At 37.6% G+C, this 22160-nt stretch overlaps 2 protein-coding genes across 4 annotated transcripts; one reads left to right on the top strand and one right to left on the bottom strand.

Annotated features, from left to right (window-relative positions):
* Positions 1-1983: 1983 nt before the first annotated feature.
* MRPL30 (mitochondrial ribosomal protein L30) lies at positions 1984-11619 on the bottom strand. Of its 2 annotated transcripts, none has more exons than XM_063078441.1 (6): positions 11501-11619; positions 4977-5054; positions 3552-3632; positions 2584-2730; positions 2284-2357; positions 1984-2206 (listed from the first exon to the last, which is right to left on the bottom strand). In XM_063078441.1, the coding sequence occupies exons 2-6, from the start codon at positions 5025-5027 to the stop codon at positions 2074-2076; spliced, it is 486 nt and encodes a 161-aa protein (XP_062934511.1). In that variant the 5' UTR covers positions 5028-5054; positions 11501-11619; the 3' UTR covers positions 1984-2073. The 2 variants fall into 2 exon arrangements, with proteins under 2 accessions (XP_062934511.1, XP_062934510.1); XM_063078440.1 differs by having other exon boundaries at positions 4977-5128; positions 11501-11618.
* Positions 11620-11697: 78 nt separating this feature from the next.
* MITD1 (microtubule interacting and trafficking domain containing 1) lies at positions 11698-21769 on the top strand. Of its 2 annotated transcripts, XM_063078438.1 has the most exons (7): positions 11698-11922; positions 17895-17996; positions 19035-19171; positions 19252-19338; positions 20398-20513; positions 21467-21527; positions 21607-21769. In XM_063078438.1, the coding sequence occupies exons 1-7, from the start codon at positions 11778-11780 to the stop codon at positions 21700-21702; spliced, it is 744 nt and encodes a 247-aa protein (XP_062934508.1). In that variant the 5' UTR covers positions 11698-11777; the 3' UTR covers positions 21703-21769. The 2 variants fall into 2 exon arrangements, with proteins under 2 accessions (XP_062934508.1, XP_062934509.1); XM_063078439.1 differs by lacking the exon at positions 17895-17996.
* The last annotated feature ends 391 nt before the right edge of the window (positions 21770-22160 follow it).

Here is a 22160-nt window from a genome sequence, read left to right on the forward strand (position 1 = left end):
CATAATCAGAAGATGCTTAAAACAGCAGACAGCTGTTGGCCATCGACCACCTGAGAAAAGGTTAAGGTATAATCGGCTTGAGCATTTGTGTCCGAGCCTTTCTTGAGAGACGGGTGAGGCTCTGGCATGTGAGGGCATTGGTTCTGGGGCTGGGAAAGGCAGTGAATGAACATGTATGAGCTTCCTGAAGTACCCGTACCTCAGGCATTCCCATAGTTCCCTGATCATTAGCTGTGGGCTGATCAAGTGACTTAACCTTTTCTCAGGTTAAGAAGACTGGAATATTGACCTAAAGGAAACTGAGGCCGAATGTATAAAGCATAGGATTCACTGAGCCAATATGACGATTGCAACCAGGTAAACGCACAAGTCAGGTTGCCCTGAGAAATACTCTCTAAAGAGGGCCAGCAGTGCTTAGCATTTTATCATCACAAGAAGGGGGAAGAATCAAAAGAGAGAGGACAGCCCCACCTGATCATTTCATTAATTCTTCTCTTGTTTGTACATGATGTATAGATTTGGGATTGTTACTGGATACTATCTTACATGCACAGATGCAGGGTAAGAATTACAAGGAGCCTTCTAGGACATTTTATGACTTTCTGGTGTCATCATGTCTGCTTCTAAGTAAAAATGGTCTTATGATAATGCTTTCCAGGACATGTGGACATGACTACTGACTTATCCTAGATGTTCCAAGGTACTACAATAAGTCTGACCTGGCCAGAGCAGATTTTTTTGTGATCAGGGATAAGCACTTTAGATGCTATCTCTTTAACCCTTGTGCAGATTGTGGGAGCTTGGCGCTGTAATACCTTTTCGGCAGACAGGAAAACAAAGACTTACAGGGATTAGCAGTTTGTACATGGACATACAACTCTGAAGTGTCACACACACCTGGAATTTGAACACACTCAGACTAGCTTCAGAGTCCCTGCTATCCCTGGCTCTGTCCCCCAGGTACATAGTCCCAGGTGTTAAGTCCCAGATGGATTCTCAGCAGGCAGGAAGACCCTTAGGCAGAGGCTGGTAATCACACAGGAGGGGGTAAGATGGACTCATGAAATCACCTAGGTAAACAATTTCTGATTCAGAAATCCCAGTGGGATGACTGTGATTTACAACTGCTGGAGTCCCAGATAATTTTTCTTTCTTTTATTTTTCAAGAGTAGTACCTTTAATATACCCCAAAATCAAGTTTGGTCCTGCTGCATCTTCACCCTTGATGATGTTCTTTTTTTCTGTTCTTTACAGGAGAGGTTGTAGCATATAATGCAGGTATAGATAACATTACAAACCTTGATGTGAACAGATTGACTACACTCTAAGACTATTCTAATGATATAATAGCCAGAAATGTATATTTTATGGACAATGATTTTAACATCAAAGAGACATGATCAGAAAACGCACATCTTCCCTCTTACTCTAAAATACAGCAATGCTAACTGTAATCAAATTGTAATTCTGCTCATTCATGGTGAAGCTATGAGACTCTATCCTAAAGTGAATGACATTCAGTCATTACTTAGTTGTTGAGGGGAACACTGAAACAAAAAGAATAAAGTTTTCAAATCAACTTTTCCTTGTGCTTTAATCTTTTCCCACCACTAGTCAATTCTCATAACATATGAGTACAAGGTGATCAGAGAACTCAGGCCCCAGTTATGTGTCTCCAGCAAAGTTTCCCTGGATCTTGACATTGCTCTGAGGCTGTACCATCATGCAAAGAAAGAGAGGGGAGAACCCTCACTGACCCCCGCTATTTCAGAAAAGCTCCCACCCTGTGCCCTAGGAAGATCCAGCTGGCTTGCCAGAGTGGAACAAACAAACAAACCTAGATATTTGAATAATGCCATTCTTACCCATTTTGGAGTGAAACTATTAGGGAGAAAGGTGAGAGAATTAAACCAAATAATAGCACTAAAACCTCAAAGTCTAAAATAAGAAAGAATCACAGCAGGTTTAGTCAGTGGAAATGACTAGAATTTACAATATATTTTAATGAAAACACTTTCTCACCATCTTTAAATAAAAATGATTTGCACTTTTTAATCTGAAGCTGTGACGGCATCAGGACTCAATGGCTTCCTGCTCCACAGGTTTCAGATGCCACTGCACCACTAATTCCCCAGTGCTCTTGAGGCACGTGTTAGACATGTTCTCCTCTGTTGGAAGTCCTTGTGGCAACTTCAGGGGCTTGATTCTATGACATAAAAAAATGCACTTAGAATTACACTAGGTAACACATTTTTAGAACTGCTGAGATAACAAACAACAAACCTTATCAAATGTTTAACCAGTTTCAGTTTTGCATTCACTGAAGGGATGTTCTTGTGAACTTGAGGGGTATGTGCCTATGAACAAAATAAACAATGTTATGGATCAATTTATAAAGTAGAAGGTTCCATGGTTCAGCAAAATGTTAAATTGAAGGTTCATTCTGTCTAAATCAAATTCACAAATAAGTTACATTAAGTAATACATTTAAACATGAGAAATAGTATATACCTAAAAGTTTAAAAAGTGTAAAATTGAAAGCAAATTTAAATAACACTAAAGATGACTAGAATGCTTGCATACTTTTTCTAATCCAAGCATCTTTATTATATCTTTTTCCCAATATGGACGTCCTTTTGTACTTTTTATTCTGGTAACAATATGTAATTTATGAGGGTTCTGTGGGTCCCCACCATATTTTTCATGATCTGCAGCTGAAGCCTGAAACACCTAGAAAAGAAGAATTACAAATGTCAAATTTTCGACTTACAGTTTCTAGGAACCTCCCATTTTTTCTTAAAAAGCAAACACACACCCCACCCCCCCACATAATAATCTCATCCCTAAACTTTTTCAGCCTCAAACTGAACACTTTTACCAGGGTGATGTCACAGATATATGGAGCCTAAGAATTTCATACTCTAAGAAAAATATCACACAGGCAAGGATTTTTTTGTTTTGTTTTTTAACCTACAGAACAAAGCAAAACAACTAGATGACACTAAAGAATTCAAATGCCAGGAAGATGCATTAGCAAAATGACGAGCTGAGCACTAGGCCATATTCCCCTCCCTATACTCAGAAGGTTAGGAGTTGACTGTCAAGTGGGGGAACCAACACGTAAGCTAAAAATGGTCATAAAACATGAGTATTATAAAAAGCACGTACAAAGTACTATGAGAGTACAGACAAATGATTAACGAACTCTGAGGGATCAGAAACATCCCCACAGAGCTGGCATTTGAACTAAATCTCTAAGAATCAAAAGGTTCTAGGAAGCTATCCCTCAGAAACCCTCCCCAAGGTACACATATGCAGGAATAAACAGACTCTGACAGAATAAAAACCACTACTGCAAAGGCCAAAGGCACAGAACACATTTTTATTTTTAATAATCATTTGCATAAATCCCACGGTGTTTTAAAAACTGCGCCACTACCTACATTCACATATAATTTAATATAAAAGCTTTCAATATTACAAAAATAGGGACCTTTTAAAATACACGTTTTTAAAAAAACAGTAATATTAAAAAAACCCATTATTCTTACTTTATCTGGAATTCTTGACTTGGTAAATTTGTGACGAATCCAATCGGTACAAATGAGAGACTCCACACCTTTTGTCACTGTCTAAAATATGATATAAAACATCTTTTTTTAGAACTCTGTCTAGTGCAGAAATTCATACCCACCAATCTTTGGGTGACAAAAATCTGTTCTTACCTAACTTGTAATTGTTAAAGGTTTATTTCAGCTCCCTAGCTGAATGAATATATCCCATTTAACCACTAACATATTATAAAGCTAAAAGCACATAAACATAGACTTCTAGGTCAGGGGCTGGTAATCTTTTTCTGTTAAGGACAAAATAATAAGTATTTCCAGCTCTGGAGCTACACAGTCTCTGTTGCCACGACTTGACTCTGCTATTACAGGGTAAAAGCAGTCATAGATAATGTACAAACAAATGGGCATGGCTATGTTTCAATAAAACTTTACAAAAATAAGTGGCAGGCAGAATTTGGTCTGGATGCCATAGTTTACCAACTCTTACTCTAGACAATAATTCACCTTTAACAATACAATGTAAAAGAAATCCAAAATAAGTTTCTAGTTTTCTAGCCATCATCAGCGATGCCATCATTCCCAGTTTCCATCTCTTGCTCCTGCTCTACATCCCTCTAATCCTGTTTCTCTCTGGCTACTGAAGAAAAACGATTCATTGCCAACCTTCAGTTCATACCAGGAAACTGCTCTGTGGATGGGCAACAGTCATTCCCTTCTAGCCTTCCCTGGATTGCAGAGACAGCACAAACAACTAGAGAACAGGCAGGAGGGAATGGGAGTGGGAAAGGAAAACATGGGCTTTTACACACCAAGAGCTCTGAGCTTCCAATGCTGGTTCTGCTGCCTAGCAGCTGTGAGACACGAGACACTCATTCTCTCAGAGGGTCAATTTCCTTAGCTCTAAGAAGGGAATAGTACTGATCTCATAGGATTAATCTGAGGTTAAGATAATGTATGTAAAGCACCTGACATGAGTACATTAGGCTGCACCGCTGCACTTGCCAAAAGGAAATACATGAAAATACTAACATTAATGGTTTCTGTGGAGATTGTTTCTCTTCTTTCTGCTTTTCTATATTTTTCTAATTTTCTATGATTGAAAATGTACTCCTTTCATGATTGAAGAAAATAAACCTAAAACTTTAAGAAGATTAAAGCAGACTAAGGGGAATCAACAGTAGCTATTTTTTACTGTCAGCTCTCCAGGGAAAGATCTTTTGTGATTCCAAATCTTTACGCATGAAACAGCAGATAAACCTGAAATAAACAAAATTAACCCTCAACATTAAAAAATATTAAGATACAAAAAAAGGAATTTGTAAAAGAATTTAACTTGCTTGTATGTTTTATAATTAGAAAAAAATTCCTGAGGAATAAAAAACATTTTTAAAAAATAGAAACACTTACCTGTAATCTGCCTGGGGTCCTGTGAACTACTGAATGCAAAACCCCTGCCATAAGTGTAGTGATTATTCTCTTTAGAGACTGTGAGAAGTTGAAAATAGATCCATCAGTCAAATACGTCTTGGAAATGGAGAGGTCCCCCACATGTCTCCCTTCTATAGTATTAAAAAACGAAGCAGCAAGTTAATTGTAAATCTGATTGAAGTTTAACAGTAAAATCTTGGTTATTTTAATACAATAAGGACAAGATTTAATTTATAATAAATGTTTTATTCAGGGTTCAGCAAAACCACAGATAGTGCTGAACTACGTTCCATTTTTATCAAATGAGTTAGAGCCTAGGTTGATTCCATAAAACTGGGAATTAATAGTTTTCTTCAACACTGAGGGCAGATAAGAATGCTTTGTCATAGAATCACAGAAAATTAGGCTGGCTGGTTAGCTCAGCTGGTTAGAACATGGCCTTGTAACACTAAGGTCAAGGGTTTGGATCCCCATACCGGCCAGACACACACACATTACCCCTCAAAAAAAAAAAAAAAAAAAAAACCCTTATTTTTTAAAAAAGAAAGAAAATTAAATAGTTAGAAGGGACTGAAGAAATCCCAACTCATATAATTAGAATAGACTACCCTCTTTATGTATGAAAAAAATGAATCTCAGAAAGTTCAATCATTTATCCAAGGGTCTCCAGCTATCAAAAGAGTGTGTGGTCTGGAATCCAATTCTAATTCCTAGTACAGTACATTATCACTAAATGATAACAATTTTCTGTTGAAAGTAGAAATCTCTTTTTTGCTTATTTGTATTTTTTAAACTATTCTTAATGTACACACATTGCTTCTAGAACCTAAAAAGGTCATGCTTATTTAGACAGAAAACAATGTCGGCTTACTACACTGACATAAACCAAAACCAGAAAGATTAGGTTTGTGAACTACATGTATGAGGATACTTCAAAAAAGTTCATGAAAAGATTCATATTATTTTAATTCTACTTTTCCACGCACCTACTGAAGTACCCTCATATATCTTAGACAGTTTACTTAATTTGCGTGTTTTAATTTTTCCCCCTAGAAAAGAAAGATAATACCTATCTTGCAAATGAGATATTCTACAAAACACCTTAAACAATACCTGGTACATGGGAAGTCCTCAATAAGTGGTACCTTTTATTATTACAAAATTATTAAATTATTACTAAGCTAGTAAAATTCTCTAACACACTATTGAAATAGGGTAAGTGCTGCATTTCAGTGTCCACCAGATTCTAGCTCACTCAATTTCCGCAAGTCTTTCCTGTGATGTGGACAAAGCAATGGAGTTGTGGGAATCAATGCAAGATATCCCCTGAAAAGAGCCAGACCTCAGAAAAATTCCTCAGTAACTGAACCAATCTAATGCTAAATTATTTTACCATACTTCTTCTTCTCAAGTTATGCATTATATATTAATCCGACCCATTTAACTTCACATTCTGTTAAATCTTTCTCTTATCACTTAGATTTCAATAAAATCCTCCTAACTGTCCTTCTAGCTTTCATTCCAACACCCCTAAAGTCTTTTTGCCATAGCAGCAATAGGTCCTCTCATTAAATCCTAAATCAGATAATGTCACTCTGCTCAAAACCTTCCAAAGAGCCAGGTTTCTCACTGTTGGAGTGGAAGGTTACACATAAGAAGCAAGAGGGGAAGGCTAGAATGATCCATGTATACCAGATTAGGTGGAACTCATGTTTAGCTTAATGTACATACTGATGGAGACAGAAATTATACATATACATAGGTTAGCTCTGTTAGCTGGAAGGACCAGAAAGCAGTAGCACCCCATAACAATGAACACACCCAGTGCTCAGATCTTGGTTTCTAACAGCATTTCTCTTATAAAAAGAACCAGGGCTCCTTGGAGAAATGGCTGAGCATTTTGTAGTGCCAGAAAGGAACTATAGTCATGCATTACTTAATTACAGGGATACGTTCTAAGAAATGCACGTTAGGTGATTTTATATCTGCATGAACATCATAGAGTGCACTTACACAAACCTACATGGTACAGCCTATTATACACCTAGACTATATGGTATATCTACTATAATCTTATGGCACTGGGATGGCTGGTTGGCTCAGCTGGTTAGAGCACTGCCTTTTAACATCAAGGTCAAGGGTTTGGATCCCCTTACTGGCAAAAAAAAAAAAATCTTATGGGCAACCATTGTATATGTGGTCTGTCAACTGAAATGCCGTCATACAGCCCATGACTGTACTAAAAAAACAAACTAATGGGAGTACGTCAAAGGGACACAGGAACCAAATGAAAGGGCTCCCAATGGCCAAAGCTGGAATAATGTGAGCAACAAAATAAGTAACAAAGTATTGGCTTATAACTCAAACCAAAAAATAAATAACTGTAAGTCTATACTGATATAAGTAAGTCAATAAATTAATGAGAGAGAAGAAACAAATCTCCCATACAGAAGAATTCTAAACAATTTATGTAGATGCTCTCCCTGCAAAGAGATGAAGCAAAACTACTCATCTCTTAAGTGTGGTCCATGCTTAAGGACTTGCTCCCAAAGACTACAGTATAGAAAAGGGGGAAATACTTTATAGTAGATAAACCTGGCAAACACTACCTCAGCCAAGTGAGCCAGGTTAATTAACATCAACAGTGCCCAGAATAGCTAACGCAATCCTGAGCAAAAAAAAAATAAAGCTGGAGACTTATACTACCTGACTTCAAATTATACTACAAAGCTATAGTAACCACAATAGCATGGTACTGGCATAAAAACAGACACTCGGACCAATAGAACAGAAGAGAGAAGCCAGAAATCAACCCACACACTTAAAGCCAACTCATCTTTCACAAAGGCACCAAGAACATACATTGGGGAAAAGACTGCCTCTTCAATAAATTGTGCTGAACATCCATATGTAGAAGAATAAAACTAGACCCATACCTCTCGCCATATACCAAAACCAACTCAAAATGAATTAAAGACTTAAATATAAGACCTGAAACTATAAAACTCTTAAAAGAAAACATAGGGGAAACATGTTAGGAAGTAGGACTGGGCAAAGACTTTATGAATATGATCCTAAAGGCACAGTTAACGAAAGGAAAAATAAACAAATGGGGATTATATCAAACTAAGAAGCTTCTACAAAGCAAAAGAAACAATTAATAGAGTGAAAAGACAGTCAACAGAGTGGGAGAAAATATTTGCAAACTACGCATTTGATGAGGGATTAATATCCAGAATATACAAGGAACTCAAACAATGTAACGGTAAAAAAACAAGTAACGCAATTAAAAAATAGGCAAAGGAGCTGAATAGGCATTTCTCAAAGGAAGATATACTAATGGCCAATGGACACATGAAAAAATGCTCAACATCACTAAGCATCAGAGAAATGCAAATAAAACCACACTGAGATATCATCTCACCCCAGTTAGACTGGCTAATATCAAAAAGACACATGCTGGTGAGGATGTGTGGAAAAGGGAACCCTCCGACACTGTTGGTAGGATTGCAAATTAGTGCAGCCGTTATGGAAAACAGTATGCAGGCTCCTCAAACAACCACAGATAGAACTGCCATGTGATAAAGCAATCCCACTGCTGAGTATGTACCTGAAGGAATGGAAATCGTCATGTCAAAGGGATACCTGCACTCCCATGTTTATCACAGCTCTATTTAGTATAGCCAAGAGTTGGAACCAACCTAAATGTCCATTGATGGATGACTGGATAAGGAAAATATATATATACACACAGTGGAATATATACACAATGGAATACTACTCTGTCATAAAAAAGAATGAAACAGCTATAAAAAAGAATGAAATTCTGCCATTTGCAGCAACATGGATAAACTTAGAGAAAATTACATTAAGTGAAATAAGCCAGGCATGGAGAGAGAAATACTGCGCGGCCTCACTCCTAAGTGTGAGCTAAAAAATAAACAAAGAAAGAAAGAAAGATACAACAATCACAATAATTCATTGAACTTTCAAAAGGAGAGAACAGAACTGAGACCACCAGAGGTAGGAAAGGGGGAGGGAGAGATTGGAAAAGGACCACAAAAAATGATTATATTGCATAATGTTAAATGTACTAATTATCCTGATTTGAGCAGCACATACTGCACACAGGTATTGATATTCAACGTTTACCCCACAGATATGTATAATCAATTATGTTTCAGTAAAAAACCAACAAGAACAAAAATCAACAGTGATGAGAAAGGTCAAGTTGACAACATGTAACCTTGATATGATGAAATGAGAATGGCACTTCATCTCTATGATCTTCTTTCCCCAAATCCATATCTTACTCCAAGAGAAAAACATCAGACAAACTCCAATTGAGGAGCATTGTACAAAATACTCGAACAGTTACCTCTTCAAACACCTAACTACCTCAAAACTGCTAAGGCCATCAGAAACAAGTAAAGTCTGAAAAACTGTCACAGTCAAGAGGAGCCTATGGAGACACAACCATTAAATGTAATATAGTATCCTGGATGGAATCCTGCAACAGTAAAAGGACATTAGGCAAAAACTAAGAATATCTGAATAATGTATGAGCTTCATTTAATAATATATCAATATTGGCTCATCAACCCATAACAAATGTAGCACACTACCACACCAATATATGATGTTAATAAAAAGGCAAACTGGGTGTGGCATATATGGGAACTCCACCGCACTATTTTCACAGCTTTTCTGGAGATCTAACATCATTCAAAAATAAAGTTCATTTATTAAAAATTAAAAACCTCCAATGCCTCTCCATTTCAGTAAAAGCAAAGGCCAAAATCCTTACTCCCCACCCCCCCATTCCCTTGCACACCACTGCCAACCTTCCCTGCCCCCACTTCCCATCCCATACTCCCCCACCTCCAGGATTTCGTCTCCAATTACTTTGTTGCTTAATCACTAGACAAGCTGGTCCCCTTGCCTGACCTGGAACTAGCCAAGCAGGCATGCTCCCTTTGATTTGCTGCTGGCTCTCCTGGAATGACCCTGGCATTCATGTGGCTAAATCCCTTCCCTCTTTCAATTTTTGGCTCATATCTCATCTTCTCAATGAGGTCTACTCTGATCATGTTATTTAACATCTTCATCTACGCCACAATTGTCAGCATTCCCAATCCCTCTTACTCTAATTGATTTTCTTTACACAGCACTTATCATCTTCTGACATAACTTAATTGTTAGGTTTGTTGTTTACTGTCTGTCTCCACTCAATAGCACGGTTAGTTCCACAGGACAACGATTTTAAAATTTTGTTGTTTTGGGTTATACTCACAGATGAATCCCAATCATCTACTTAAAGCAGCGTCTTCCCTGTAGTAGCCACTCAATATATTTTTGCTGAATGAATAAAGTTTAATTTACAGACTTCAGAGGGTTCTATCCCCATGCCCGCGGCCACCAAAAAAAAAAAAAAAAAGTTTACAGACTTCAGAAGATGTGCCAAAAGTTATAAGTTTTAAGAAAGTAAAGATTATTCTTAATAATTAGGCATATCACTCTTGGACCTTGAAGCAATATACGGTCTCCTACTGTACAATAACTTTCTTGCACAGCTGCAAAAAATAGGAAAATACTATGCATCATATGAGAAGTACGATCCCATTTCTATTTTTAAAAAAGTCTGTAAATGTGTGTGTATACATAGAAAAACTGAAAGGTTGTCAGAAAAAATGTTTACATATCCCTGGGGGGGGGTAGGCTACAAGGTAGGTTTTTCCTCTTTTTTTCTCCCTGTAATGTCTGATAGCTTTTTCCCCCCCAATAACCATGCATGCAATGTTCTTCTAAAAAGCTATTTCTTTTTCTAAAAAGACATCTATTTTAGTTATAAAAGGAGGGAAAACACTATTGAAAATGCAGAACTCAGGATTTTCCTTGAAATAAACCGAGATGTCTCTTCCCCGAGCTCCTAATACCTAACAAGTAGTGGCCAGGCCTCATAACTGCTTCTTGGCAAAAAAAGCAAAACAAGCAGCTTTGGGTAGGTGGCAATCAAAAGATGGTTGCAAAATCATAGTTTTTAGTAAAATGGCAAATATTTTAACTGCCAACTCCGGGAAGCCTGCTTTCTAAAATGCAGCTATTTTAAAATAAGGCAGTTTTGTGTCTTCATTATAAAAAATCAAGTTACACTGATCCCCAGTGGGATCCTTAAGTTATGAATAAAGCAGCGGCACAGAAACTGCTAAATATTCGAATTCCCTTCCCCAAGCCGTCCAGCCTCGGCGGCTCCGCCCACGAGCGCCGAGAGTCGGAGGTGGGCCAGCCGCGCGGCCCGTGACCCCTCCAGCTGGGACAGGATCTGGCCGGCCAATGGCCTCTGGAAGCCAGTAAGATGGGACCGGGACGCAGACCCATTTAGGTCGCCGTGATCCTCCAACTCAGAACGGAATAGGGAAAAATCAATCAGCATCTGCAGAGGTTCCCAGATACACACTCCTGGCGAAAAATACAATAACGTTAGCCTCTCATTCCCCACTCACCAGCGCCCGCAAAACGTTCCGCCTGAACTTCCCCACCGAGGGAAAGACTCGGAGCACAGGAAGGGCTACCAATTGCGACACTCAAAGCCGCCCGTCTCAGCGCGCGAGACCGGCGAACTAGGGCACTTTAGTTCCGGCGAAGTCGCTCCCACTCAAAAGGGCCATAGAAAGAGAGCGCAGGCGCTTGGGAGTCACGGGGCCTCTTCCCACAAGCGCCGCAGACCCGCGCAGCTTTGTCACGGGTTGAGACGGGGGGCGAGTTCCCGGAATCGTGGCCATGTCAGGGCTGGGGCAGGACCCGGAAAGCAGAGCGGCAGTCACTGTGCTAAAGCGGGCGGTGGAACTAGATTCGGAGTCCCAGTACCAGCAGGCTCTGGTGTGCTACCAAGAGGGGATTGATATGCTCCTGCAGGTTCTGAAAGGTGAGCAATGAGCCATGGAGGGGAGGACCAGAGGAAAAGGAGCAGGTTCCCACTGTCTGGGGTGGAGTGAAAGAGTTGAAAACGAATTCTTACACTGCACGAGGAAGCAGCCAAATACAGAAGTTGGCATCTTCTACAGGACTACTGGGCTAGGTTCTTTTACACCATGAACAGATTGACGTCATCAAGAAAAAGGGGAGGGTAGTATTCTAGTTTAAGACTTAAGAGACATAATCAAGGGTAATATATAAGCCTTGATAGGATCTGGGTTTGGACGAACGTTAAAAGACATTTCTGGATCAGTTTGGAAGGTTTGAATATGGATTGGATGACATTGAAATTATTAATTTTATTAGGCAATGTGAAGTTAAAGCAAATATGGCAAAAATGCCAACGATTTTTAAAATCTAGGTGATACATCAGAAGGTTGTTCATTATACTATTATCTTCATTTTCTTGTTTAAACATTTCCATAAAAGTAAACAAAAATAAAATAATGTAGATAAGTTTTTTCTTAAATGCATGTACTGAAATTTGGTGTGAGAAATGCACAGGATTGTGGATGGGGTAGTGAGACTTTTCCTATTACGTAGTTACTCAGTGTTGAGAAGTACCCAAATATACCTTAATGCCCAGAACAACTCCTAGTTCAGAGTAGACACTCAATAATTATGTATGAAATTGATAAAGACCAGCTCCTGCTCCGCAACCGCTGGAGCTCCCAGTCTGGCCTAAGAGTGCTGCTCCCTCTATGCTCTTTCTAGTTTAAGCTTGTAGAGGGTCCCTTTTCAGCAGAGGGTTTGGTGCTTTTTTCAGAACTAAAAGTATAAACACTTCGTGCAGGGCCCATTTGATGATAATGATGATGACAACGACAGTAAGTGCATAGCTATCATTTATGAGTGCTGAGTGCCAGCCACTGTGCAGAGCACATTAAAAGCATGATCTTGTTTCATCCTTAAAATTGTCCTATGAAGTAGGAGTTGATGGTATTCTCGTTTTACAGCACAGAACAGTAGTTAGCTTTTAAGTTCTGCCACTAGGATGTGGTAGAGCCATTACTGGAACCCAAGGCCTATATGACTCTGGTATACTGAATCCCAGGAAGGGAGATGATGTACAGTGTCGGTCAGGTGGAACACTGCTCAAGTCCTAGCCGCTCTAAGCATCTGAAGCATGAGAATCACGTGAGCTCTGCTCCAGTGTGCTTCACTGATCCGGTAGAGATTACAGAGACAGTGACATGACAGAGACAGGTTAAGTCCCAAAATGCAAATAACTAATATAGGTAATAAGTGCCAGGACAGAGATATAGGCAAGAGCAATGAGGATTTAAACATTTAAAGGCCATTTGGGGATGGAAAGGTAGAGTGATGTTTCATAGGGCCTTTGGAAGAATAAGTAGAATTTCAGGAGTTAGAAATTTGGCTAGGAGTACTCAAACTATGTCTGCTGATTAATCAAATATGTGGGTCAGTTTGGTTCAGCGTATGTCTGAAAAAGAAGAGTAAGAAGTAAACTTTAAAGGTAAATTGGGGCTTGGATCACATTATGGATGGCCTTGACCGCCAGGAGACTTTAACTCATTCTGTAGTCAGGGAGAAACCATTTAGGGTTTTTCCAAAGGAGTGATATAAAGTTCCATTTCAAGGCTTGTCTCTCTTAGGAATTTGCCCCTTTCTCCCAAATATTTGCATGGCATACTCCCTCTCCTCCTTCAGGACTTCACACAAATATCACCTTTTTTTATGAGGCTTTCCCTGACCTCTAGTGTAAAATTATAACTCCATCCCAGCACTCCCTGTCCTCCTTCCTTGCTTTATTTTGTTTAATAGCAATTATCACAATCTATACATGTTTTGCCAATTTGTTTTTATTGTTGTCTTTCTTCCCACTTGAGTGGTAGGGAAAACTGTGTGTTTTATTGACTGCTATATTCTCAGTGCTTAGAATAATGCCTGGCATGTGGTAAGTTCTCAATATTTCTTGAATAAATGACTGAATATAACAAGGGTTTGGAACAGTCATTAACCTGTAGAGACTGAAGTCAAGCAGACCAATTAAGGAGCTACTGCAGGGATCAAGATGATAGGTGATTAAACAAAAGCCTGAATGAACCAGGGGGATGACACCAATATTAGGATAAGGAGGGAACTGTATGGATGTTGAATTACTGGCATTGGCACATGACTAAATGTTGGGATGAGATTCCAGTGAGACTCAAAGATGGCTGTAAGGTTTCAAGCCTGGAAAAACGAGGTGTGATGGTTGAAGGATGGGTCTACAGTGTCAAACACTGCAAGCTGATCAAGGACAATGACTAAGGAAGGACTACTACATTTGTAGAGCGGAAGTCACTGGTGAACTTAGCTTTAAGATAGTTCAAAATACTTTTATCTAAAGACCAAATGGCAAATAGTTAAATTGAGTGTGTAAATGTAGACTGCTTTTCTAAGAAGGATGTCAGTAAAGATAAGAAGAGTGAGAAATTCATAATTTAAAAGCATCACAAGGTTGAGGAAAGGTGGTTTTTGTTTTGTTTTGGCAGGAGAGAGATGGGGGAAATGGAGCATGTTTATAGGCAGTAAGTAGCAAAATAACAGTGGAGTTTAAGAAAAGAGATACTAGATAAAGTGTGGTTCTACAGGAAGCCCAGAGTGAGGTGTATGGAAAGAATTACGGAGATGACAATGACATTGATAACTAACATGTATTGAGTATTTCCTACACGTCAGCCTCTTTTATAATTAATTAGCACAACAACTCTCTAAGGTACTATTACTATCTCCATATTACAGACTAGGATACAGAGAGACTAAATAACTGGCCGGGGTCACACAGCCAAAAGTGGCAAAGCAGGTTTTGAACTAAAACAATCTGACTTCAGACACTTTTCTGTGAACTATTCTTCATACTACCTTGTTGTAAAGAGACCATAAAATACTTAATCCTGACAAAAAAGACAGTACAAAGCTTTTGTGTTTAGACAAGCATATATCAACTTAGTGGAAAAATAGGAGTTCTCATATCCACTTGGGAGGAACAAATAGGATTCCTCACAAGAGATTTATAGTTATATTAGGATTTTCTTATGCTATTGTCATATAAGCATGAGAAAGTAGGGGTCTAAATGATATCAGCCTTCACAGTAAAAGGACTTGATAGGGAAAGATTTGAATAATTATACTGATATCAATAAAATGTTGGAAACAGCCTGAGTAGCCATGAGTAGGAGAGTGGTTGAGTAAACTATGGTGTATTAGTCCCTTTTGTGTTGCTATAACAGAATACCTGAGATTGGGTAATCTGTAAAGAACAGAGTTTTATTTGGCTTACGATTCTGGGACAGCTGCATCTGGTGCGGACCTGAGGCTGCTTCCACTCATGGTGGAAAGCGGCAGGCAGCCAGCGGGTGCAAGCAGATCCCATCGTGAGAGGAAGCAAGAGAGATAGAGGGGAGGTGCCAGCCTCCTTTTAACAACCAGCTCTCATGGGAACTAATAGAGTGAGAACTCACTCACAACTGCCCCAACCCCTGCCTTCCCAGGAGGGCATTAATCTGTTCATGAGGGATCTGCTCCCCATGATCCAAACAGCTCCCAACACTGCCACGCTGGGGATCAGACTTCATTCAGTATGAGGTTTCGGAGGGGAACATATCCAAACTATATCATATGGTATATCCACACAATGAAGTGCTATGTAGCTGTAAAAAAGAATGAGGAAGGCCTTTATGAACCCATATGGAGTATCCAGGATATATTAAGTAAAAACTACAAAGGACAAAGAGTATATATATATATATATATATGGTATGCTATCCTTCATGTAAAAAAGATATAAGAAAATATTCAGTTGTTCAGAAGAAATACAGGAAGGATAAAATCAGAAACTAATGAGATTAATTACCTAAAACAGGGTTGGTGGGAAATGGATGGAAAGAAGGAAGCAATGGGAATGGCAGATGAGGAACAAGTGGCACTTCTCTAAGTTACTCAACTGTAATACATAGGAGGGAGAAAAATAGGTACCCTAAGTATCTTTGGAATATAGTATTTTGACTGTATTCTGAGAGGTTAAGACAAAATGAATAGTACACAAACATTGTATTGAAGTTGGTAAATTTGTTTCTCACATTCTGAAACTACTTTGTGTGTATACTATGACTGAACAAGTAAATGTATTGTGGATAATAAAAAGTTACAAATAAGGAAAGGAAGAAGGTTAGAATGAACCCTGTGAAATCAGGTATCAGCATAAACTTAGTTTTTAATATATATACAGATGAACAGAAACAGAAATATAGATATATGTTTATGTTAGTAAACCTACCTATACTTCCTAGTTGTTTTGACTGAGAGGGTCTAGAATTATTGGTGTGACTTCTCCAGTAGTAAGGAGCACACCTGGTGTCCAGAATTTGGTTTCTCAATATGATTCTTCAATAAATGGAACCAGGGCTCCTTGGGGAAAATTGTTGATTCCAGGGCTGGGGCAGGAAATATGCAAGATGAGTTCAAAACATCTTGCATCAGAAAGTAAGGAAGTACTCAAAAATGATGGAAGCATGTTGAAAGGACACAGGAACCAGCATGGAGATGTCAAAGCCAAAGCTAACAAAATTTGAGTAGGAAAATAATGATAGTATTCGATTATAACCCATAGAAGAAAATAAATATCCATGAGTCCATACTGATATAAATAATGGAATAAATTTATAAAAAGGAATTACAGAAATAGAAAATCACTGTTTTGCAGACATCACAATCATAATTGTTGTAGGCGAGGACATCAATGGATATTAAAATTAGTGGGAGAAACAGGATATCTCTCCACAAGATACTTACTAATTACAAAAGAGAAAATAGTGATTTTACAGTGGAGAAATCTGTGAACTACACCTTAACCAAGTGATCAAAGTTAATATCATCAGTAATAAGACACATTGACATCATGTACCCACTGAGAAGGGCACGTCATTTCTGTGGTTTTCTGGCCCAAAATGCATAATATCAGTCTAATCATGAGAAAACATGTCAGCCCCAAATAAGAGACATGCTACAAAATAACTTGACCCATACTCTTCCTAAACATCAAGACCATAAAGGGCAAAGAAAGACTAAGGAACTGTCACATATTGGAGGAGACTAAGGAGACATAACAACTAAATGCAATGTGGGATTATGGACTAGAAAATACACTTTTGTTAGAGGGAAAATTGGTGAAATTCAAATAAGTATTATATCAATGTTAATTTCCTAGCTCTGATAGTTGTACCATGATTATGTAATATGTTAACATTTGGGGGCTGTGGGTGAAGGGAATTCTCTGTAGATTTTTGCAACTTTTTTCTAAGTATAAAATTAATTTAAAATAAAATATTTTTAAAAGTGAGAGATTAAAAATGAAATTTTTATGGAAAATTTAAGCGATGTTAGAAGGAAGCAAGGAAAGAAGGAACCAGAAGTGATTTTGTGACTGATCTGCGGGGGCGGTGTGGTGGGGTAAGATTTTATTGATAGTGTATATTAAAAAATAACTTTTTGGGTAGTTGGGAAAATCATTGAGCAGTAACTATAATGGGGAAGTCTGGAAGAGAAATTGGTTTTGTGAAAGATAGATACTCTTTGCTATCTTTTAATCACACTAAAATTTCAAACTTATTGGTAATTAGGACAAAATAGTGCTCAGATTCAGATTTGACATGTAATAAGTCACCTTTCCCATCCCACCAGGTTTGGTGTCACAGAGGTGAGACAGTGTCAGAGTCCCCACTCCTAAACAAAGCTGCTTCAGATGTTTAGTGTATATTCAAGCTAAACTTGAGTCTATCATCTGTGTATTTTAGGACTAAGGCAGACCATGCTAAAGGATAGGAAATTTGTGGAAAATTTAGGAAACTGGAAATAAGGCCTGAACTAAATAGAAAAACTGTTTTGAAACTTGAGAATATATATATTTTTAAATTTTAGGCACCAAAGATTATACTAAGAAATGTACTCTCAGAGAAAGAATTTCTGGCTACATGGATAGAGCAGAAAACATAAAGAAATACTTGGATCAAGAAAAAGAAGGTAAAGAGGCTGTTTTAGAAAATGTGTCCATAAGCTACTGTAAAGTCCATCCACTTGGTGTTTCTACCTCCTGCTCTTTGGAACTCTGTGTGGTCTGGATCATTTTCCCTGGGAGCTTACACATATACTCTGCATTTCTGCTCCTCTGTACAGGAGTTATTCTTAACCCCTCTTCTTTTTTAGTTGGGGGTGGACCATCTGATGAAAGCTATACATACTGCAGAACTTTGCCTGTGATTTTGAATTAATTCACAGATCCCCATGAAGCTTATGTGTGGACATCAGTTTAAGAACTACTGCAGAGGAATACTGAATGTAAATCCTTATTTTATTATTAGTTCCCTACTTATAAGCATCCAGTTTACAAATATCTGTGTAAACAGCCATTGCCACCCTGAACTGAAGTGCACACTATAGCTGCTGTCTATAGCCAAAGGCACTACTGCCCTTAAAAACCAGTGTCCCCAGCCCTCAGCTGTTCTTCCTCTTTATCCTTACTACAACCCACTCCCCACCTCTTCCTAGTACTCTATCAACCCATACCTTGGGGACCCCTGCTGAGCTCCTCTGTTGAGTGGGAATAAAATTGTTTCCTTCATCTCAAGTTAAGATCTAGAATGAAATTTGCCTCTGAAACACTGATAAAATATACCGTCAGCATTGTAGTTTGAATACATTGAGTTAAATTAACCCATGTGGTGACATGAAATTACCAGGTACCTTTATACACACAGTCCTCCCTTGAATGAACTGCCTGGTCTGTAAGATCCAGCTCAAGAATCTGTTCCAGGAAACCTCTGGACTTTCCCCCTTGCCTAGCCTCTCTGAAAGCAGAAATCACTCAAGGAGTGGTTTGCCTTATTTACCTCTGTATGTATAGTGTCTTGCAGTGTGTAGGGTATTCAAAAAATATTTGCTGAGTGAATAAGTTAAAAAAATAATTTGTATCTGATTCTGATGAATCACTATTCATGAAATATAAAATGTGTTTTAAAAAAAGCGGTCACTGGTTTTATCATTGAAGCTTATGTTTTGTAGATGGAAAATATCACAAACAAATTAAAATAGAAGAGAATGCAACAGGTTTCAGTTATGATTCACTTTTTCATGAATACCTTAATGAGACAGTTACGGAAGTATGGATAGAAGATCCTTATATTAGACATACTCATCAGGTATGTGAAATGTACTAAAATATAATGAAATATTATTTTAAATGTACTAGTTAGTAACAACCCACCTCAATGTCTTTCAGCTGTATAACTTTCTTCGATTTTGTGAGATGCTTATTAAGAGACCATGTAAAGTAAAAACTATTCACCTTCTCACCTCTCTGGATAAAGTAGGTATATGAAAGCACCTATTCTTAACTTTTTAACTTTCTTCAGTTACAAGATGTAATCTGAACAAGGAAAACCTGGACACAATGCTTCAGCTAGATCTATTTACTTAGTAATTAACTATTACCTAACAACAAGCATACCACATCTTGAGAAAAATGTTACTGATTTTAGGATGTTGACCTTGTGTATTAGTCTTTACTGTTGCTTATAAAGGAACTGCGTGCTTTATAAGAGAACAAAATTTATTGCTTATAGTTTCAGAAGCTGGAAGTCCAAAGTCCAGGGAATACATCTGGTGAAGGCTTTCTTTGGTGGTGACTTCTGACGGCAGGGTATTGCGTTGTGAAATGGTGGAGCAGAGAGTGAGAGACTCTCACATGCTCTCCTTTTAAAGCCCTCAAAACCATGCCCACGGCCACCATTATTAATCCATTCACTAGACATGGTCCTCAGAATCTAATCATTTCTTCCAGGCCCTACCTTTCAATTACCATAATAGGATTTCCCATCCTCTTTAACTGTCACAGTGAGGACTTTGTTTTAGGGGGACATCAATCCATAGCACCTTGTATTTGGCCACTTTGCTAAACACTTTTATTCAAATAGTTTGTCAGTTTAGTCTCTTGGATGTTCGAGGAGGTGATCACACTGTCTGCACTATTGACAATTTTGTCTCTTTACCAATTACTGTATCTAGGGGATAGTAGCATGATAGTGGGCATCTGTATCTTGATTTTGACTTAAATAGGAATGCTTCTAAATAATTATGATTTCTAGGATTAATTTGAGAATAAAGGCAGCTCGACCTACATGACTAAATATCATTAATAGAATACATTTAAAGAGACAGGACACAGTTGTATTATGTTCACACTAGGAAAAGAGCAATTATTTTGATAAACTACTTCAATTCTTTGGTTGCTTCTCTGAGATAATAGACATTGAAACTAGTATAGAACCTTTCCATTTCTACCCACCTATAATAGACCTTGTATATCTTGGAGATAACTTAAAATATTAATAACTGAGGCAGAAAATTATAACTTTGTTATTAACAGGGAAGTGAGAAAGAGCAGCAAAGGAGGGGTCTGCAAGAAATAAAAGAGTCACTCAGGAATCATGGAGTGCTGTTGGAAGTAGAATACTCTTCTTCAATACATGACCGAGAAATTAGGTTAGTATACAATAGTATTTTAATTTTTATACAGTTGAAATACACTTAAGATTTCTCTTAATAAGTTTTATATAACTGCATGTAAATGTTACATTTAAGTATTAAAAATTCAAACAAATCTCAATTTTAGTAACTTTATACTTTTGAGAAGGAAAAGAACGTGTCTTTGTCCTGTGTGCAGTATTTCCTAATGGAATAAAATTTACATGTCGTGTGTCATGTGGGAAGAGGGAGTACTTAGTATACATGTGAGGGTACTTCAAAAAGTTCATGGAAAGATTGGTATTATCTTCCAATTCCATTTTTATATGAACTTTTTGAAGTACTTTCATATAGTGTTATGATATCAGGATAATTACTTTTCTAGTGTAATTAATACTTACCTAATGTGGTCTTACTTCTTATGGGTTATTAAATATTCTGATAGGCATGACAGTATGCTGAATCTCTAAGAAAACAGTATATGCAGTTTAGCCCAGTGGTTTTCATGCTTATAGCAACAGCATCCTCAGTTTTAATGAAAATTTAAGCACAACCTAAATATGCAAAACAGATGAACATGCAGCTGCTGTGGGTGAAAAATTGGTGAGGGCCTAGGGCTCTTCCTGCTCACATCCCCCCTCTCTAGTTGAGAGAACCCCTGAAACACCACAAGTGTCCCTGATATACACTTTGCAACTACTTGTTAGCAGAACAGGAAAGTTTTATCAACAAGCTTCAATTCAAGAGTAAATTTTTAATTTATCAGCTAATCAAATCAACTGATTTTTTCTATGGCCATTTCGTTTCATTGTAGACACAGCCCATGATTAACCCCAAGTTTGATTCAACTCACATCACTAGAGGAAGTGGTTTTGTTAGGGGGAAATTTTGCTGACAGTTAGTACACTACATCTTTAATAATCGTCTAACTTAAATGTCTTGAATATAATACTGTGTACCAATTTCAATAGGTTCAACAATGGATGGATGATTAAGATTGGAAGGGGACTTGATTATTTTAAGAAACCACAGGTAGGATATAATCTTATGAGTAAGTATGTAGCACTGTTTTTGTATCATTTCTAACAGTGCTCTTTTCTTCTCTTCTTAGGGTCAGTTTTCCCTTGGATATTGTGATTTTGATTTAAGACCATGTCATGAAACAACAGTGGACATTTTTCATAACAAGCACACAAAAAAAATATGATGGATAGTAGCCTAATGTATGTTGTACATTTCCACTTTAAGTGAATATTGGACTTTTTTTTTTACTTTGAACAGATCATTTTTATAATATATGAATTTGATAATAAACTTTTATATTTCCACTAATTTATGGATCTATTTTTCAGTTGTGGAAACAATCCTAAACAATCCTGTAATCTGCTATTACTCAGTAGCTTTGCAGTATTTCTTTTCAAATCATACAGCTATTTTAAACATTTTACTAGCTTTTCTCTTATTTGCTTGCTGGAGAATAAGTCAACAAATAATAGCTACTTCCCCAAACATAAGAGAACCAAGAATCTAAACAGTTTAAATCTTAAACTTTAGATAAATTATAAAAGTTCAAAATTTTCCCGTCATGACTTAAAATACTATTTATATGCTATTAACTCCCAAATTTATAATTGAAGCCAAGACTTCTCCTTGAAGTTCTAATTC

This window comes from Cynocephalus volans, chromosome 14 (assembly GCF_027409185.1).
Source record: "Cynocephalus volans isolate mCynVol1 chromosome 14, mCynVol1.pri, whole genome shotgun sequence".
NCBI lineage: Eukaryota > Metazoa > Chordata > Mammalia > Dermoptera > Cynocephalidae > Cynocephalus > Cynocephalus volans.

Coding starts and splice junctions, on each gene's coding strand:
- MITD1 (XM_063078438.1), top strand. CDS start 11,778: ATGTCAGGGCTGGGGCAGGACCCGGAAAGCAGAGCGGCAGTCACTGTG. Junction 19,339..20,397: donor TTCTCACCTCTCTGGATAAA/GTAGGTATATGA, acceptor TGTTATTAACAG/GGAAGTGAGAAAGAGCAGCA. Junction 20,514..21,466: donor ATACATGACCGAGAAATTAG/GTTAGTATACAA, acceptor CAATTTCAATAG/GTTCAACAATGGATGGATGA.
- MRPL30 (XM_063078441.1), bottom strand. CDS start 5,027: ATGGCAGGGGTTTTGCATTCAGTAGTTCACAGGACCCCAGGCAGATTA. Junction 2,731..3,551: donor AGTCAAGAATTCCAGATAAA/GTAAGAATAATG, acceptor CTTCTTTTCTAG/GTGTTTCAGGCTTCAGCTGC. Junction 2,358..2,583: donor AGATGCTTGGATTAGAAAAA/GTATGCAAGCAT, acceptor TTTTGTTCATAG/GCACATACCCCTCAAGTTCA.